This window comes from Salmo salar, chromosome ssa14 (assembly GCF_905237065.1).
Source record: "Salmo salar chromosome ssa14, Ssal_v3.1, whole genome shotgun sequence".
NCBI lineage: Eukaryota > Metazoa > Chordata > Actinopteri > Salmoniformes > Salmonidae > Salmo > Salmo salar.
The window spans coordinates 26,140,679-26,159,875 of NC_059455.1; the positions used below are offsets into that span (position 1 = coordinate 26,140,679).

At 42.5% G+C, this 19,197-nt stretch overlaps 1 protein-coding gene across 5 annotated transcripts in view; it reads right to left on the bottom strand.

Annotated features, from left to right (window-relative positions):
• The window catches only part of LOC106569207 (solute carrier family 12 member 7), a 43,977-nt gene that overhangs the window by 18,701 nt on the left and 6,079 nt on the right, over nucleotides 1-19,197 (bottom strand). For 2 of the 5 annotated variants that reach the window (XM_014140329.2, XM_014140332.2), the window contains exons 2-6: nucleotides 4,901-4,995; nucleotides 4,556-4,687; nucleotides 696-842; nucleotides 393-447; nucleotides 59-189 (exon numbers count right to left, since the gene is read on the bottom strand). In XM_014140329.2, coding sequence (XP_013995804.1) covers nucleotides 59-189; nucleotides 393-447; nucleotides 696-842; nucleotides 4,556-4,687; nucleotides 4,901-4,995 — 560 coding nt within the window. Of the gene's footprint in view, nucleotides 1-58; nucleotides 190-392; nucleotides 448-695; nucleotides 843-4,555; nucleotides 4,688-4,900; nucleotides 4,996-8,975; nucleotides 9,269-19,197 lie in introns of those variants that run through there. The other 3 variants (XM_014140331.2, XM_014140330.2, XM_045694139.1) reach the window with 3 other exon arrangements.

Consider the following 19,197-nt stretch of genomic DNA (forward strand, 5'->3'; position numbering starts at 1 on the left):
CCTGCCTCTAAACATTGTGTATTTCCTATATCATGACCAGGCATTGTTTTATCCTTACCAGAAGGATTTCAATAGTTCCCAGGATGTACATGGAGCCAGCGAATGTGGTTCCCAGGTAAAAACACAAGCCCACAGCCCCACCAAACTCTGGTCCCAAAGACCTGGAGATCATGTAGTAGGAGCCTCCGGCTGCATGAGGCAAGAGAACAGATACGGGTAAAAGGACTGGAAAGGAAAAGAAGTCAGCCACAGACTATAGCTCCAATGCAATAGTGATAATAATCAACCATGGTTAAACGATAGACAGTTCTATAGTGCTAAATAACCATAAAAGCAGAGGTTGAGGTTTCTTATTCAAGGTGGAAAATAAGTTGAAGTTGAACTGACATTACCTGGCACTACCCCATTTGTTGCAATAGCACTCATGGATATCGCTGTCAGCATGGTCTGTAAGAGAGGGAAAAAAATAAAAAAGACTAGCATTGGTTGGTGTTTGGTTACAATGTCCTCAGGGAGCAAAATGAGACCGCTTCATTCATGGCAGAGAAAACTAAGATTAGCAGAGAATACCACAGTTTAGTACCTGAACTCCCCAAAACGGAGGAGTGTTTGTATATAAGTAGTTAAGCCCAGTAGTACTCACACCTTAGTACTCACACCTTAGTACCCCATTTGTATTATTACATAGTACTCACACAGGTGCAACACATGACGACAATGGCGAAAGACTCCAAGATGCCGGCGGTGCCAACGATCCAGGTGAGACGCAGGAAGAGGATGACTCCCAGGATGTTCTGCATGCAGGGCAGGTACACGCCGATGAATGTGCCCATCTGAGGACTCTGGAGGTGCCAACGTAGAGGGCCAGGGAAGAAGAGAGGTACAGTAGGATTACCATGAGTCAGCTTATGGTACAGCAGGGCCTTGTAAGATGTACTGTAATGTCACAATACAGCATACAATACAATATTGTACAATCCTGTCAAATAAAGCTGAGAATACAAGGTCAATTGTCTGTAATTGTCACGTCCTGACCATAGAGAGCTTGTATTTTTCTATGGTAGAGTAGGTCAGGGCGTGACTGGGGGGTTTTGTCTAGTTTAATTTTTCTATGTTGTGTTCTAGTTACTTTTTTCTATGTTGGGGTTTTCGTATGATTCCCAATTAGAGGCAGCTGGTCATCGTTGTCTCTAATTGGGGATCATATTTAAGTAGTTGTTTTTCCCACTTGTGTTTGTGGGAGATTATTTTGAGTTAGTGCATGTTGCACCTCTTCGTCACGGTTTGTTGTTTTGTTTATAGTTTATTGTATGTCTTGCATAGTTTCACATATAAATAAAGATGTGGAACGATACCCACGCTGCGCCTTGGTCTCCTTCATATGACGAACGTGACAGTAATAAAGAGATGCTCTGCTTTTTTGACACCACACTCCACAAAGCAAGTCTTCCATGCTCTAGTTTTCTCTTATCTTGATTATCATGTCATATGGTCAAGTGCTGTGAAGAAAGACCTAGTTAAGCTGCAGCTGGCCCAGAACAGAGCGACACGTCTTACTCTACATTGTAATCAGAGGGCTAATGATAATACTATGCATGCCTGTCTCTCTTGGCTTGGCTAAAAGTTGAGGAAAGACTGACTACATCACTTCTTGTTTTTATAAAAGAAACAATGCGTTGGAAATCCCATATTGTTTGCATAGTCAACTTACACACAGCACTGACACACACACTTAGTCCATGGCACTCCCACCTTATATAGTGCAAGTGAACAGCAAGCTTGGTTTCAAAAAACAAATAAAGCAACACCCCACGGCACAACACCACTCCCCCATGTTGTTGTGTACACTACAAGACCAAAAGTATGTGGACACCTGCTCGTCAAACATCCCATTCCAAAATCATGGGCATTAATGCGGAGTTGGTCCCCTCTTTGCTGCCAATAGAGCCTCCACTCTTCTGGGAAGGATTTCCACTAGATGCTGGAACATTGCTGCGGGGACTTGCCTCCATTCAGCCACAAGAGCATTAGTGAGGTCGGGCACTGACGTTGGGCGATTAGGCATGGCTCGCAATCGGTGTTCCAATTCATCCCAAAGGTGTTCGATGGGGTTGAGGTCAGGGTTCTGTGCAGGCCAGTCAAGTTCTTCCACTCCGATCTCGACAAACCATTTCTGTATGGACCTCGCTTTGTGCAAGGGGGCATTGTCATACTGAAACAGGAAAGAGCCTTCCCCAAACTGTTGCCACAAAGTTGGAAGCAAGGAATCCTCCTCCACCAAACTTTACAGTTGGCACTATTCATTGGGGCAAGTAGCGTTCTCCTTGCATCCTCCAAACCCCGATTTGTCAGTCGCACTACTAGATGGTGAAGCGTGATTCATGACTCCAGAGAATGTGTTTTCACTGCTCCAGAGTCCAATGGCGGCGAGCTTTACTCAACTCCAACCGAATCTTGGCATTGCGATCTTAGGCTACTCTGCTATGGAAACCCATTCCATGAAGCTCCCGATGAACAGTTCAGTAATCGGCGGTCCCGTTCTGTGAGCTTGTGTGGCCTACCACTTCGCGGCTGAGACGTTATTGCTCCTAGACGTTTCCACTTCACAATAACAGCACATACAGTTGACCGCGACAGCTCTAGCAGGGCAGAATTTTGACAAACTGACTTGTTGGAAAGGTGGCATCCTATGACGGTGTAAATGTAAATTCTAAAGTATTTTGCCTGTAATGTCTCTTATGTAATGTGTCGGACCCCAGTAAGACTAGCTAGTGGGGATTCTAATAAATCAAATAAAATCAGCCACAATAAATACTGAGATAATTTTTGGTCTACAATTGTAATGTGGGCAAAAAGACTTGCGCTGACTATTATCAGAGCCGTACACTATTTCGAAAATGTTTATTTTACAATTGGCTCATTAGCAACCATCAAAACCATTTCAGTCAGAATCCGGTCACTGGCAGCATAAAAAACACAACAATGGTGAAGTCAATGGTCTGAAGTCAGCTGCTTAACAGTGCCCTGTAGCGACACGATTACAAATATTTTCTCACGACTACAAACATAGTCTCAGGCAACCCCATCATTTAGCTGGGTTACTCTCAAAAACTACACATACTCAACACTGTCACATGCCATCCATATCACCCCAATCCTCCTGAAACAATTTCCATCACATAAGTTGTTTTGGTTTAGCCTGTTCCATCACACATACATCCTCCTGTGTTTTCAAATGAAGTTTTACAAATATTGTCTGATAAAGTTATGTAAAAACAACTGATAAATTGTTTGCAGTATAAACGTGCGTCATAGTTTAGAATTTAGAACGTAAATAATTATATTTATGGGGGTTTAGGGAGAGAGTGGCATTAGGATACAGTTTGCATTGGCTTTTCATACAATGAGTAGTCAGATGTATTGCTAAAAGACATTGCAATGTCCTTCGAACAAAACATCAGTAACAAGACATCAGTAACAAGACATTAGTAACAAAACATCAGTAGAGAATCCTTCCACAGTGCCCAGCCTATTTTCCGCATGCCCAACTCATGCTCATATGTCATAACAGTAAAGTATTTGAAGTCCTTTGCAGTTCTCCAGAGAAATTAACAACAGAACTATTCAGTGAAATTATACTATATTTGCTCTGTGTGCTTGTCCAGTTTGGAAAGCATGAATACCCAAATATAACAGTCAGACATAATGCTACACAGTGTACAGTAACAGGCTACCTTAACAATGATCTGCTGGACTTCATTACAGCCATACAATCCATGCCCCGATCACCACAGGATAAATGAACAACTCCAATGTGTCATCCACCGCCTGATGACATAAGCACCCCCTGTTATACTCCAAAGGTGCAACGGCCCTTCACTCTTTCAAGATCAGACAACCCCCCCACCCCCCCCACCCCCCACCCCCACCCCCCACACACACACGTCACATCGAGACAGCCCCCCCTCACACACAAAGACACTGCATGAATACAGTACATACCATATATCCCATAACACAACACAGCCCTCTCTCAATACTGCTGTTGGTTCTCCTATACGCCTTTTTACCAGGGTCAATGTGGCCCTTGTTCATAGACCGTTCACAACCTGGAGTGGCATCCTCACTATCCACTCTGTCTCCACAACCTCCCCCCCCCTGAGCCAATCAGATCTCCAGCAGGGAGAGGTACTGGGGTAATTGTCAGGGGGCAGAAGCATGGTTGGTTTCTGTGGCCTCGTGTTGGCGCTGTGACGCTGAATAGCAACAGTAGGAGTATTTCTTTGGTTGGTTGGTCAGAAGAATGCTGCTTTATATTCTCACATGCGCTCTGCTCTCAGAGGTGCTGTTGCATAGCTACCACACTAACCTAGTCAACTCATGTTGGTATGCACAATAATATAGATGTTATTGTGATCCAACAACAATGTCCTTGTCAAGTGGATTGACAGTTAATACAATTTCTGTCTACTACTGTACATCTTTAGCGAGGTCTCCCACAAAGTACCCACCAGGAGAACTTCTCAATAATGCACAACGGTCATGTGGTCCGTACCTTGACTCTAATCTTTGTAACCCCCTCCTCATTTTCATACTCCTCATGCTCAGTGACCCCCTGGGTGAGGTTGGTGTAGTTAGCCAGCTTGTTGAGGAGGGAGGACACCATGGGGTTGCTCTCAATCTCTTCCTGTCAATAAGGATACAACGAGATTGAATCGGGACGTCATGGCATTGAAGACATCCAAGTACAGAACAAAAAAAAGCAACAAATGTTAGGATGATATGTATTCTACAATATAATCCATGTAAGCACGTCGCTCTCACTTTACATTAAAGTGGCATAAAACCTATGTGGTAATGAATTATATTATGATATCAAAAGCCTTGACATGTGGATTACCTCAAAGAGAGCCATGTTCTTGCCATCGTAGTAGTTTTCTTGGTCGTGGTCAGTGTTGTTGATGAAAGGGCTGCTCTCTCTGGGAGTGACATCTCCTGGGAGACAACAGAAAAGGAGAAAGAAAACATCTCTACTATACTTGTCTGTCCAATCACTATTGATTTCATGGTATGTTATTGATTTCATGGTATCTTATTGATTTCATGGTATCTTATTGATTTCATGGTATCTTATTGATTTCATGGTATCTTATTGATTTTAATGGTACCAAAATATTGCAATTTTTTTTAACTACATTTCTTATGAAACAACACAAACACCACTTTCCTCTGCAACCGATAAAGAAAAGCTCTGCAGTCCAGACAAAGTCATGTTGATTGTCATTTCCGTAGTAATGTCCTATGGGGTTATGCTGTGACGAGAGAAATCAGTGCTATCGTGTGCCGCTGATGAGGCTGCTAATGACACTGTTCAATGAGAATGACACTGTAGATCTCCTGTACAGTATGATGAATAAGGACAAACTACCCTGAACAAAACTTTCTCTTTTTGTGATACTGTAATACAATGTTATTTCCCCATGATTCCTCTCCACCTGGTGTAAAATAAGAGGTGAGATGCAGTGATAACGAACATTTCAATGTTATCATCTCATTATGAAGTGTAGTATTCAGGCCTATAACAGCAGACATAGTTCCATAAAAGGAGTTTCGCCAATCTGCTATTAATCATCACAACATATCAACCATTTCCATTACAGAGACTTCCTTGTAAATGAGATGGGACGTTACGTCCCAAGAGGGTTTCAATGAAAAGTGCACAATTTCTCAAGTATTGGATTTCTTTGTAATACATATTTAATTTGCCCTACAGTACACACTGGACACACCACGTAATTCCAACATGGAAATTGGGTAATATTTGATTGAGATGTTGATCAATGAGATTTCAACCTTTATTCATCCACTCAAAAAGACAGCCAGAAGTTTGTTGAATTCTCAAATGTGTTATCACTGCGCTTTCAACCATTTAAAAACACAGCAAAGTTCAAATGGGAATACAATGTCAGATATTTATACAACAACTTAAATGCAGTGTTTCCCAAACCCCAAGGGGTGCACATCTTTGTTTTTACCCTAACACTACACAGCTGATTCAAAGCTTGATGATTAGCTGATTATTTGAATCAGCTGTGTCGTGTTAGGGCAAAAACCAAAACTTCCACCCCTTGGGGCCCCGAGGACTGAGCTTGGGAAACCCTGACTTAATGTGTTATCACTGTGTTTCATCTAATAGCACAACTGTCACGCCTACTCCTGCTCCAGCGCTAGACAGCGCCAGTCTACTAACCACCAGTCCTGGCAACTATCATCACGCACACCTGGCAACCATCGTTATGCACACCTGCTCCCCATCGTTATGCACACCTGGATCTCATCACCTTGATTACTCTCCCTTTATTTAACCCTCAGTAGCCTCAGTCATCTGGCTGTGTTGGTTTTGGTCAGTACGCGTCTCCTGTTTTGTTAATCTGCCTTCTCGCATCATTAAACTCGCCTTCTGCACTTTCTTCCTGACTCCAAGCGTATACGTTACAACAACCAAATGTCCTGGATTGCAGTTGAGATTATATAACAATTACATAGTGCAAGTGATCGATGCTGTTCGAGATTCTGCATAGATTATTATAGCAATTGTGAAGATCTCCACAGACATGCATGGTTTCTATGATTGCATAAGAAGACATTTATAGTTACAGTAGGCAACCTTTCAAATTAGTGGATTCGGCTATTTCAGCCACATCCGTTGCTAGCCCGTTTATAAAATCGAGCACACAGCCATGCAATCTCATAGTGAAACATTGGCAGTAGAACGGCCTTAACGAAGAGCTCAGTGACTGTCAACGTGGCAACGTCATAGGATGCCACCTTTCCAACAAGTCAGTTTGTCAAATTTCGGCCCCGCTAGAGCTGCCGCGGTCAACTGTAAGTGCTGTTATTGTGAAGTGGAAATATCTAGGAGCAACAAAGTGGTCGGCCACACAAGCTCACAGAATGGGACCGCCGAGTGCTGAAGAGCGCAAAAATCATCTGTCCTCGGTAGCAACACTCACTACAGTGATCCAAACTGCCTCTGGAAGCAAGGTCAGCGCAATAACTGATCGTCGGGAGCTTCATGAAATGGGTTTCCATGGCTGAGCAGCCGCACACAAGCCTAAGTTCACCATGCGCAATGACTAGCGTTGGCTGGAGTGGTGTAAAGCTCACCGCCATAGGACTCTGGAGCAGAGGAAACGTGTTCTCTAGAGTGATGAATCACGCTTCACCATCTGGCAGTCCGACGGACGAATTTGGTTTGGCGGATGCCAGGGGAACGCTACCTAGCCCGAATGCATTATTTCAACTGTAAAGTTTTGTGGAGGAGGAATAATGGTCTGGGGCTGATTTTTATGATTCAGGCTAGGGCCCTTAGTTCCAGTGAAGGGACATTTTAATTTTACAGCATACAATGACATTCTAAACGATTATGTTCTTCCAACTTTGTGGTAACAGTTTGGGGAGGCCCTTTCCAATGTTCCATCATCGAGTGGAAAGCCTTCCCAGAAGAGTGGAGGCTGTTATAGCAGCAAAGGGGAAACCGATTCCATATTAATGCCCATGATGTTGGAATGAGATGTTGTCCACATACTTTTGGTCATATCATGTATAATGCTTGGATAATTTAATCTGAGCCAATGGCTTAATCCTATTCTTTAACTTTTATTTGGGGTTTAGTTGGAGACGTGAATCCAACATAATTTTTTAACGTGACGATAAGTTAATAGGCTATTTACTGTATAGCAAAAGTGATGATATACATATAGTAGATATAATGTTGAAGATCTGATATTGTTTCAAAGGTTAAAATTCAACATATTTTACAAGGTTTGTCTATGCTAAAGATTGGTCACAATGATGACATAATCCTGTGATTCGAATCCAATATTTTTTTTTCCAGGTAGAGATTCCACATCACAATACGTTGACAAATTACGTTGAAACAATGTTGATTCAAACAGTTTGTTTCCAGTGGGTAGTCTCTTTCCACAGTCGCTGTTTCTAACTACATGAGTTTGGCAAAGCAAAACTAGCACACTAAATACAATTGACAGACAGCCAGGACATTTTACAGTAGGCTGAGGAAAGTCTTCCGAAGAGAAGACGAGGGCAGTGGTAGAACCATCCATCACCATCTGCTCTGTTCATTCCACACACAGGGAAGGCATAGGTACCAGTTATATCAGGCTACATCGATAAATTAGACAAAGGGGAGTTGACACTGTGTCAATCTAGGGAGGTGGACAGGTTCAGGTTTATGCATTCATTCTGGGATATAATCCTATTGATTTACAGTATGTTTGTTCTGTTGACTGAGATGAACAGCTCTGAACATACAGTAGAAGTGCTTGCCAAATTGTATGATAATAAGACATTTTGCCGTTGGCTTAAGTGAATAACTTCAAGGTAGGAATTTCAGACACTAGGAATATCTTAATTTAACTCCAATGTAGACAAAATCTGTCTCTCTCAAATATTAACCATTTGGCTGATTTAACAGACATTTTCACTATTTAAAGCCACCCAAATGTTGAAAAATCTGTCCACAACAACACAATCTCATCAGGTAGTGGGAAGTGAAGTGTTGCGGCCTCTATAATAATAAATGACAATGAGAGCTGTTTATAACTCGTTAAGCCTCCACAGTGACAGATTCATAAGCTGCCTAGCCTAGCACACCTGAGCCTGAAGGTAAGACGCACAGACACAGAGAGAGATATCAAATCCCTATATTTAACCCTCGGTCCCCCCCAGCACTAATGTAAACACAGATATACGTACCACAGACTAACAACTATAGTACAATACACAAGGACAGACCGAACAAACACATACATGATGATGGCTTAACCAAAGCTTCCACAACAAGACAAAACAGCTGTGGCCGTGAGCAAAATTCTTACTACAGACCAGATAATGAATATGAAAATATGTCTAGCCTGATTATTTCATAGGGTTTATCACACAGATGAGCTCACCTGATCGTCGTGAACCCTCCCCACGCTCCATACCAGGGGGGAGGTGCAGCTGGGGTCCACAACACTCTTCCAGTATGCTACTGTAAACCTCAGTAGTTACAGAGCTCAATCTGCTCTGCCTAGCCCCCCTTCAACTGAGTTGACTTCAATCTGTGTAACACAGTTCTCTATGAATTTCTGTCTGTTCTGTGCTAGGTAGCTTTCTGTAGCAGATTTGGTTAAGGTGTCTTTGGTGCCCTGGGAATCAGATGCTCCAGAGTTGTGGACATCCTTTCTCTGTCCTGTCTGGAGGCAGTGGAGCAGCATCAGCCCTTGCGCTCTTGACCCCTCATCCACTCACTGGAGGGAGGGGTAGAGGAGGGAGAGGGGAAGGGAGGGGGAGGGTGCAGCTTTAGCTACTTTAATTCTGTGCCCTGAAACACAGCTCAATGAGCTTACAGAGCATGACCCTACACACACACACACACACACACACACACACACACACACACACACACACACAATTGAGAGAATCCTGTCGTGTTGTATCACAGCTTGGTACGGCAACTGCACCACCCTCAACCGCAGGGCTCTCCAGAGGGTGGTGTGGTCTGCCCAATGCATCACCGGGGGCAAACTACCTGCCCTCCAGGACACCTACAGCCCCCAATGTCACAGGAAGGCCAAAAAGATCATCAAGGACAACAACCACCTGAGCCACTGACTGTTCACCCCGCTACCATCCACAAGACGAGGTCAGGACAGGTGCATCAAAACTGGAACCGAGAGACAGAAAAACAGCTTCTATCTCAAGGTCATCAGACTGTTAAATTCTGTTAAACAGCCATCACTAGCACATTAGAGGCTGCTGCCCTATATACATAGACTTGGAATCACTGGGCACTTTAATAATGGAACACTAGTCACTTTAATAATGTTTACATATTTTGCATTACTCATCTCATATGTATATACTGTATTCTGTCCTATTCTACTGTATGTTAGTCTATGCCGCTCTGACATTGCTCGCCCAATATTTATATATTCTTAATTCCATTCCTTTACTTTAGATGTGTGTATTGTTGTGAAATTGTTAGATATTACTTGTTAGATATTACTGCACTGTTAGAGCTAGAGACACAAGAATTTCACTACATCCGCAATAACATCTGCTAAACACGTGATTGTGACAAATACAATTTGATTTGACACATTTATTCCACTCAGCTATTAGCTTAGCATAAAAAGTGTGTACACAGTATACAGGCCGCAAAAATCCTCAAACGTAATCCTCGAGTCTTCTGTACTTTTTACATTTAACAGCTTAAATGGAAATCATTATGGAGTAGCTGAGACAGAGGACGTGAAGAAATAATCCATCCATGTATACCCAATCCTCTGGAAAGTGAAAAGTGCAAGTGACACCAAAGTCAATAGACTGCTGAGTTGTTGTCTGGCATATAAATAACATGGACCTGAAGGGCCTCTGACAGTGACATTGAAAGGTCTGCCGTGGTGATGACTAGCACATCTGATGCCACATTTCAAATGACACAGCACACTATTAGATGAGGTACTACTTATGTTTCAATGAAAAGCTCTATCCCACATGCCACGCTATGAAAAGCCTTGCCAAAATTGAGGTCCCCGTTTCACAAGAGCTCTGATTCAAGCGTTCAGAATTAAAGCTTATTGACACTCTTTGCAGCTACAGTAACTTGATCAGACACACTTTCATTAGCAACAGAACTTGGACTAAAGGGCAATTCCACAGTAACGGAATTACGCTGAGACTCAGATATTTCACTTTAAAATGTATGCCACAACAAAACCAATGATTGTAAAGTTAAACCAACCATACAACTATATGCATAAGGACTACTTTTAACCATTTCCACACACACACAAAAAAAAACATGTAATGAAAGAACAGTGCAGATGCTAAATTTGGTAACAGAATTACGGGTAAAGTAAAAAAATGAACAGTGCGTGAAAAAGTCACAGAGAGAACATGTGACGATGTGGACTGCAGCCAGCGGGCACCTTCATTTGGGCTTCTAGTTCTCAAACACGTCATTCTCCTCTAGGCTTATATCCACCAGTAGGATTGTTAAATAAAGGTCATAAATACATATTGAAACCACTCATATTAGTCTACAATGTCCTTTCTGACTCCGTTTCATTCACGCATATTAATCAATGGACCTTACATTGGAATACATATTATGCCCACCTGTGTGGTCTTGTTGTGACATTGACTGCCATTGCCTTTTATTCTGAAGAAGAGTTCATACTTGAAACGTTTGGGCGGCAATAAAAATATGTCAATTTAAGTTTATTTACTGGAGTGCTGTCCTATTTCGGTCACACCCTGATCTGTTTCACCTGTCTTTGCGCTTGTCTACACCCCCTCCAGGTGTCGCCCATCTTCCCCAGCGTATTTATACATGAGTTCTCTGTTGCCAGTTCGTCTCGTCAAGCATACTAGCATGTTTTTGCCGTGCTCTTGTTTTTCCTAGTCTGTTTTTTAGCCCTCCCGGTTTCGACCTTTTCTGCCTGTCCTGACACTTAGCCCGTCTGCCTGACCATTCATCCTGCCCTGACCTTGAGCCTGCCTCTTTCGGACTCTGACCTGGTTAATGAACTTCTGCCTGTCCTCGACCTGCCTATTGCCTGCCCCTTGTATTTTAATAAATATCAGAGACTTGAACCATCTGTCTCCTGTGTGTTACATATGCTCTCTCTCCGGCCCTCTAGGTCATCATGCTCCCGCCCTTAGCCAGATCGACAGGGTCCCGCGCCTTAGCAGAGGTGACTGGTCTGCTCCTGATCCCCGGAATCATCATCTTGGTCAGCGTCCTCCAGCTGAAGCCGCGCGCCGGGGTACTGTCACGTGTGCTCCCGCTAGGTCACCAGGCTGCTCGTTTATGGCGCACACCTGTCACCATTGTTACGCGCATTTGCGCATAATGACACTCACCTGGACTCCATCACCTCCTTGATTACCTGCCCTATATATGTCACTCCCTTTGGTTCCTTCCCCAGGCGTCATTGTTTCTGTTCCTGTTTCATGTTGGTGCATTGTTCGTGTTTCTTGTTCTGGTCATTTATTTATTAAAAGTATTCACTCCCTGAACTTGCTTCCCGACTCTCAGCCTACATCGTTACACTGTGTCTGCATCTGGGTCCTGCCCTGTGTCGTTATAATTTATGTTTTTTGGAATACACATTAAGGCCTCATGACCAAAGTCTTTGACAAAGTCCAATTGATAAATGGAAAAAAGGGATGACTGTCTCTTGACACAGAGTCTGTTTTTCCTGAATGAAAGAACAATGTGGGAAACATACTGTACGTTTAATAGAGAGCTTTCAAGCATCACAAACAAACATCCTTTTCCTGAAAGGAGGACTATTTCCACATAAAAAGGGCTCCCAACAGTCCACTTGCGTCATAACTTTTTGACATCCTGTACGCCACTAAATATCTGGGATAGGAACCTGGAGGGGAAGGGGATTATAAGGGGATTGTTGGAAATGGAACACTAGGGCCTAGGAAACAGAACAGTAGGCAGGCAACAAACGTTGTCTCAATTTACTCTCATTCTCTCTGGTTCCTCCCTCAGAGTAACCTAGATAGTTATTATTAATTTATGTTGTTATCTGCTCCGATCACATGAGATACAGCTATAAGGTACAGCTGAGTAGACCATGTCTACAGTAAAGACAGATATTCTCTTATCTGACATATGACAACAGTATCATGTAGCACCATGCAGAACACCATAAGACTATATGATAACAACTACCGGTATGTTCAATTACTGTAAACAAGATATGCAACATAATGTAGGTTCACTGACAACAAAATACTGTATATCTTCAACCCAGAACGACAGAGGACAAAACAGAGCGAGAGCGCCATTGTTATGAATGGTGATGCAAATGACAGTGGCTACAAGTAACAGGTCAAATTTGAATGCCATCACATGTGCATACAGACGACATGGCAGAGGACTTTGTGTTTGTAGAGCTCTGTATTGGGCTCTTATTGTGACAGGCAGTAACACAACAGTTGAATGCCCCAACAGGGGCGAAAATCTGATATCAACTTTGGAGGGGACAATTACATTACATTTTCTCAAGAGCAATTCCTGAGGGGGACACCAAAAGTAGTGCTGTAACACATAGCCTACGTTTAATATGGTAAATGTATATTGAGGAACCAAAGAAATAAGGTGTTTGCCGTACTCCTAACTACCGGTACCCAAAACTACACAACTAATCACAACAGCAATACCATTGCCTTTAACAAATCTTAGTTCAGTCACCAGTTTAAGTTGAGAGTGGGGGTATCCATGGCATTTTCCAATTATGTTCCTATTTTACAAGTAAAAAAAATGGAGAACCTTTCATAATGTTGCCAAACAAAGACTCAACAAACTTACCTGAGACTCCCTGTCTCTGCCAGTCTGTCCCTGCATATCTGTCCCCAACTCTGCTATCTGTGTGCCATCTGTTGCCTGCTCTGCCTAATGACATCATTGTGAAACATTTCCATTAGAATTTCATTTCTTTCTTATGAACATTTTATCAACTAGTCTTTGAGATATTAGGCTACTAGGGTTCTTACTTTGCGTTTTGGTGTACTGAAAAATACTCTGATGTCCGTCTTTTTTCTGCCATTTTTCTACCTGGTTGGCTACACACACACAGTATGTAGGTTATTTACAGTAGGAGATGGGCTTCTATCATCTTATCTTCTATCATTCTATATGGGCTTCGATCTAAAAGGTAGCTAGCAAATGTGAAACGGATTGCAGTGACAAGAGTTGACAGCTGTATGAGTTCACCATTTACACAACATATGCTGCAACCTTTTGTAATTTTAATCGTTTGTTTCATATTGGCTGGCTTCTAACAATAACTGAATTTGCAAAGCTAGCGAGCACCAATTCAGTGGTGTTTGCTATAATCTTTGCTACCCGGGTTAAATAAAGGTGAAATAAAATATATAAATAAAAGTTCCCTTGCGACAATTTAGCTTTTGCAACGAGACCATTAAATATATTTAAAACAATGGTAGAAGAGAGTGTAGTTCTGTTCAGTTTATCACTAACCTTATCACAGGGACTTTGAAGAACTAACTTACATGCATGCTGATCTTGGAATAAATTGACGATAGCAAAGATTCCATCTTTGACGACGCCACATAAATGGAATAGGTACTAGCTAGCTTAATAGTTAATATTTGCGCGCTAGCTCTGCATATTCAGCTAGTGTGTGTGCGCGATTGACTGGATTAACCTCATGTCAGTTACGTGCATTGAGTGCCTTTCAGACAGTAGATACGACCTCTACGTTACCTCGCAAGCTAAGGAACTGGCAGTGGATCAAACCATTGTGAGGCAAAGGGTGGGGGGGTCGCAATCTTTTGAAACTTAAAAACAAGCTATTAAGTGTCTATAATCAGCACAATTGCTTTCATTGTGTATTATTAATATTATTTAAATTACATAGTTATGTTTCAGTGATATATTGGGGGTGACAAATCATATTTTTACCAGGATGGGGGGGGTCGTGTCCCCGGGATTTCCGCCCCTGTGCCCCAATGGTATAGGCTAATTATTGAGTGTTAAGCTCAATTCACACACTACAGAGACGGAGGGCACGGAGCGTAGCACAGCATTGCAATGTCGTTTTTCATCACAAAAGGGGCGGCTCCTTGTAATACGCTTCTTTGAGGTCGCTTCGGGCGGCGAATTTGATTTTAGACACTGACATTTTTTGTATTTTGTGTTCGATCATAACATTCGGTTTCGAAAGTGAACGCAGTGGTGCGTTTGGTTGGTGGATGTGCAAAGCTGTACTGAGAATGAGGTAGCCATGGCAGGTAGCTCAGATGGGAGTAAGTCTGAGATGGATGAAGGTAGTAGGATCAGTGATGAATCTATCTACACAACTGTACAAGGAAAAAAAGCATTTTAAGGTTATAGTTTATTGAGATGCATGAATACACCACACCAAAGACAGTCGTGAAGAGGGCACGACAAAACCTATTCCCGCATGGGTCCTCAGATCCTCAAAAGGTTCTACAGCTGCACCATCGAGAGCATCCTGATGGGTTGCATCACAGCCTGGTATGGCAACTGCTCGGCCTCCGACCGCAAGGCACTACAGAGGGTAGTGCGTACGACCCTGTTCATCACTGGGGCCAAGCTTCCTGCCATCCAGGACCTCTATACCAGGCGGTGTCAGAGGAAGGCCCTAAAAATTGGTCAAAACTCTAGTCACCCTAGTAATAGACTGTTCTCTCTGCTACCGCACAACAAGCGGTACCGGAGCACCAAGTCTAGCTCCAAGAGGCTTATAAACAGCTTCTATCCCCAAGCCATAAGACTCCTGAACATCTAATCAAATGGCTATCCAGACTATTTGCATTGCCCCCCCAACCCTACCATCAGGAGTTACAGAAAGAGGCAGCAGTGTCCAGCAAAGGCCATCTATGACATAGTGCCATGGGTGGTATTCCTCCTGATAAATGTCTCCCATTTGTCCGGGACATGACGATGTATACTGAACAAAAATATAAACGCAACTGAGTTACAGTTCATAGAAGGAAATCAGTCAGTTGAAATATATTCATTAGGCCCTAATCTATGGATTTCACATGACTGGGCAGGGGCGTGGGCATAAGCCCACCCACGTTGGAACCAGGCCTAACCAATCACAATAAGTTTTTCCACACAAAAGGGCTTTATTACAGACAGAAATACTCCTGAGCATCCCCACTCCATTCGTTCTCGAGTGAGACAGAGCACCCTACCCCTCAAAAACTTCTGTTATGTGCTTTTTTCTTATTTACACTTTAGGTGGTGGGTAATTTACTGGGGTTATTTTGCATGTTTTTTTATATTTACTTATTTTCTCATTCACATGTTAAGGTGGTAGGTAATTTACTGCTGTTTACTTTGTGTTTTTTCTCTTATTTCATCACACTTTCAATCTGTGTATTACATTGTGTTTTATATTGGACCATTTTCCGCCTGATATTTCCGCTTATGATCGTAAATAAATATCTAAAAGGTCTGCAAATGTCTTTGTCTGGTTATTTGTACTTGTTGCAGAACATATTACTGTTCTGAATCAGTCACTCAGTAAACTTGTACTGCTTTGTACATGAGCTATGTACAGTTGAAGTCGGAAGTTTACATACACTTAGGTTGGAGTCAATAATACTCGTTTTTCAACCACTCCACAAATTTCTTATTAACAAACTATTGTTTTGGCAAGTCGGTTAGGACATCTACTTTGTGCATGTCACAAGTAATTTTTCCAACAATTGTTTACAGACAGATTATTTCACTTATTGAAATATCACTGTATCACAATTCCAGTGGGTCAGAAGATTACATACACTACGTTGACTGTGCCTTTAAACAGCTTGGAAAAATTCCAGAAAATTGTGTTATGGCTTTAGAAGCTTCTGATAGGCTAATTGACATAATTTATATTAATTAAGTAAATTGGAGGTGTACCTCTGGATGTATTTCAAGGCCTACCTTCAAAATTGTAGACCTCCACAAGTCTGGTTCATCCTTGGGAGCAATTTCCAAACACCTGAAAGTACCACGTTCATCTGTACAAACAATAGCACGCAAGTAATAACACCATGGGACCACGCAGCCGTCATACCGCTCAGGAAGGAGACGTGTTCTGTCTCCTAGAGATGAACGTACTTGTAGGTGCAAAAAGTGCAAATCAATCCCAGAACAACAGCAAATGACCCTGTGAAGATGCTGGAGGAAACAGGTACAAAAGTATCTATATCCACAGAAAAACGAGTCCAATATCGACATAACCTGAAAGGCCGCTCAGCAAGGAAGAAGCCACTGCTCCAAAACTGTCATAAAAAAGCCAGACTACGGTTTGCAACTGCACATGGGGACAAAGACCGTACTTTTTGGAGAAATGTCCTCTGGTCTGATGAAACAAAAATAGAACTGTTTGGCCATAATGACCATCGTTGTGTTTGGAGGAAAAAGGATTATGCTTGCAAGCTGAAGAACACCATCCCAACCGTGAAGCACGGGGGTAGCATCATCATGTTGTGGGGGTGCTTTGCTGCAGGAGGGAATGGTACACTTCACAAAATAGACGGCATCATGAGTTAGGAAAATTATGTGGATATATTGAAGCAACATTTCAAGACATCAGTCAGGAAGTTAAAGCTTGGTCGCAAATGGGTCTTCCAAATGGACAAAGACCCCAAGCATACTTCCAAAGTTGTGGAAAAATGGCTTAAGGACAACAAAGTCAAGGTATTGGAGTGGCCATCACAAAGCCCTGACATCAATCATATAAAACATTTATGGGCAGAACTGAAAAAACATCTGAGAGCAAGGAGGCCTACAAACCTGACTCAGTTACATCAGCTCTGTCAGGAGGAATGGGCCAAAATTCACCCAACTTATTGTGGAAAGCTTGTGGAAGGCTACCCGAAACGTTTGACCCAAGTTAAACAATTTAAAGGCAATGCTACCAAATACTAATTGAGTATTCTGACCCACTTGAAATGTGATGAAAGAAATAAAAGCTGAAATAAATAATTCTCTCTACTATTATTCTGACATTTCACATTCTTAAAATAAAGTGGTGATCCTAAACTGACCTTAGACAGGGAATTTTTACTGGAATTAAATGTCAGGAATTGTGAAAAACTGAGTTTACATGTATTTGGCTAAGGTGTATGTAAACTTCCGACTTCAACTGTAGATGAGGTTCATGTCTTGGGGGTCTGTCCTTACTGTCTACAGCTGGACAGCCATTCTCACCCATGTACCATAACAGGAAGGTCTCCATTAAAAGGTCACTTCACATGACTATGTACAACCTTGTATTATGTTAATTAGGTAAATGGCTCCAGGGTCTAGCCTTATTGTCTACAGCTGAACAGCCATTCATTGAAAGGCCACTACACATAACAGAAGGTTATGTAAATTTCATAAGGTTCTAGCCTCCAAAAAATATATTACAAACTAAAAAACACAAGGATAAAGTAACTGTCATTATGGTAGACTATGTGATTTGTAAAGTGTGAATAAGTAAAACAGCCAAATCCAACTGCAAAACAAAGTGTGGAGCTCACAACATGACATATAAAACAGTAATCAACCAGAGGAAGAGAACATATTTTGCAAACCACACTCCAACATTTACTGTAGGGTGCCACGCGTGATCGCAGCATCCTGGAAAGACACTTGACCAGCTGGTGTGAGGAAGTAGTTCTCTAGGTTGTTGCGCACGTCTATAGCAACACTGGTTGCCCTGTCTGCCGACATGTTTCTTAAGTCCAGGTAGCTGGTGTCCCCTTCTACCACCTGTCTCCACTCTCCTGGACGCAGGTCCCCAGTCGTTGTGGAGTGGTCAACAAACGTGGGGTGGATGTACCGTGTTGTCAGTGTCAGTAGTGTCTGTGGTGCAAAGGTAGTTGTGGAGGGCCATGCAGGCCTTCACAATGGTCTCAGCTTTCTCTGAATCAACCTCAAGAGCTCGTCCCAGGACCCTCCATATTCCAGCAAGGATCCCAAAACATTTCTCTGAAGTTCTTCTGGTTCTTGAGTGGCGGCAGTTGTCGATATTCTTGCCGTCATCAAGGCCTGAAGAACCTTTGAATAAAAGAAGCGTACTCCATTAGTATTGAACAGGAACATGAAAGCTATCAAATGTGTACTGTAACAACTGTGTAGCCTATGATTTGGACATACTGTAGGCCCCCATCCTCTTACTATTTTCACATCATATGTATAGTCACATGTATTTAGCGTATCTTACCTGGATATGGTCGCATCAGGTTTGCCCTCAGAGGGGATGCCTCATCTCCACAAAGACATATGTGTTTGGGTCCCCAGCAAGCACTCTGGTCTTGGTAGCGGCAGCTGGAATGCAATGAGTTGGGAGCCAAACTTTCTTTGTGAGAAGATTCCCACATCTCCCTTCCGACCATGTCGATCATGGTGAAGCGGTACCTTGCTTTGCAGACTGCCATCAGGACTATTGAGGAAAAGGCCTTGTAGTTGTAGTACTCGCTGCCAGAGTTCGTTGGAGCTCGCATCCGAATATGTTTTCCGTCGACAGCTCCTGCACAAAACGGATAACTCCAACGATCCCCAAACTCTCCGACGATTTCTGCCCATTTTGCCACGGAAGGATAAGCAACAAAATCCTCCTTCAGGACATGCCAGAT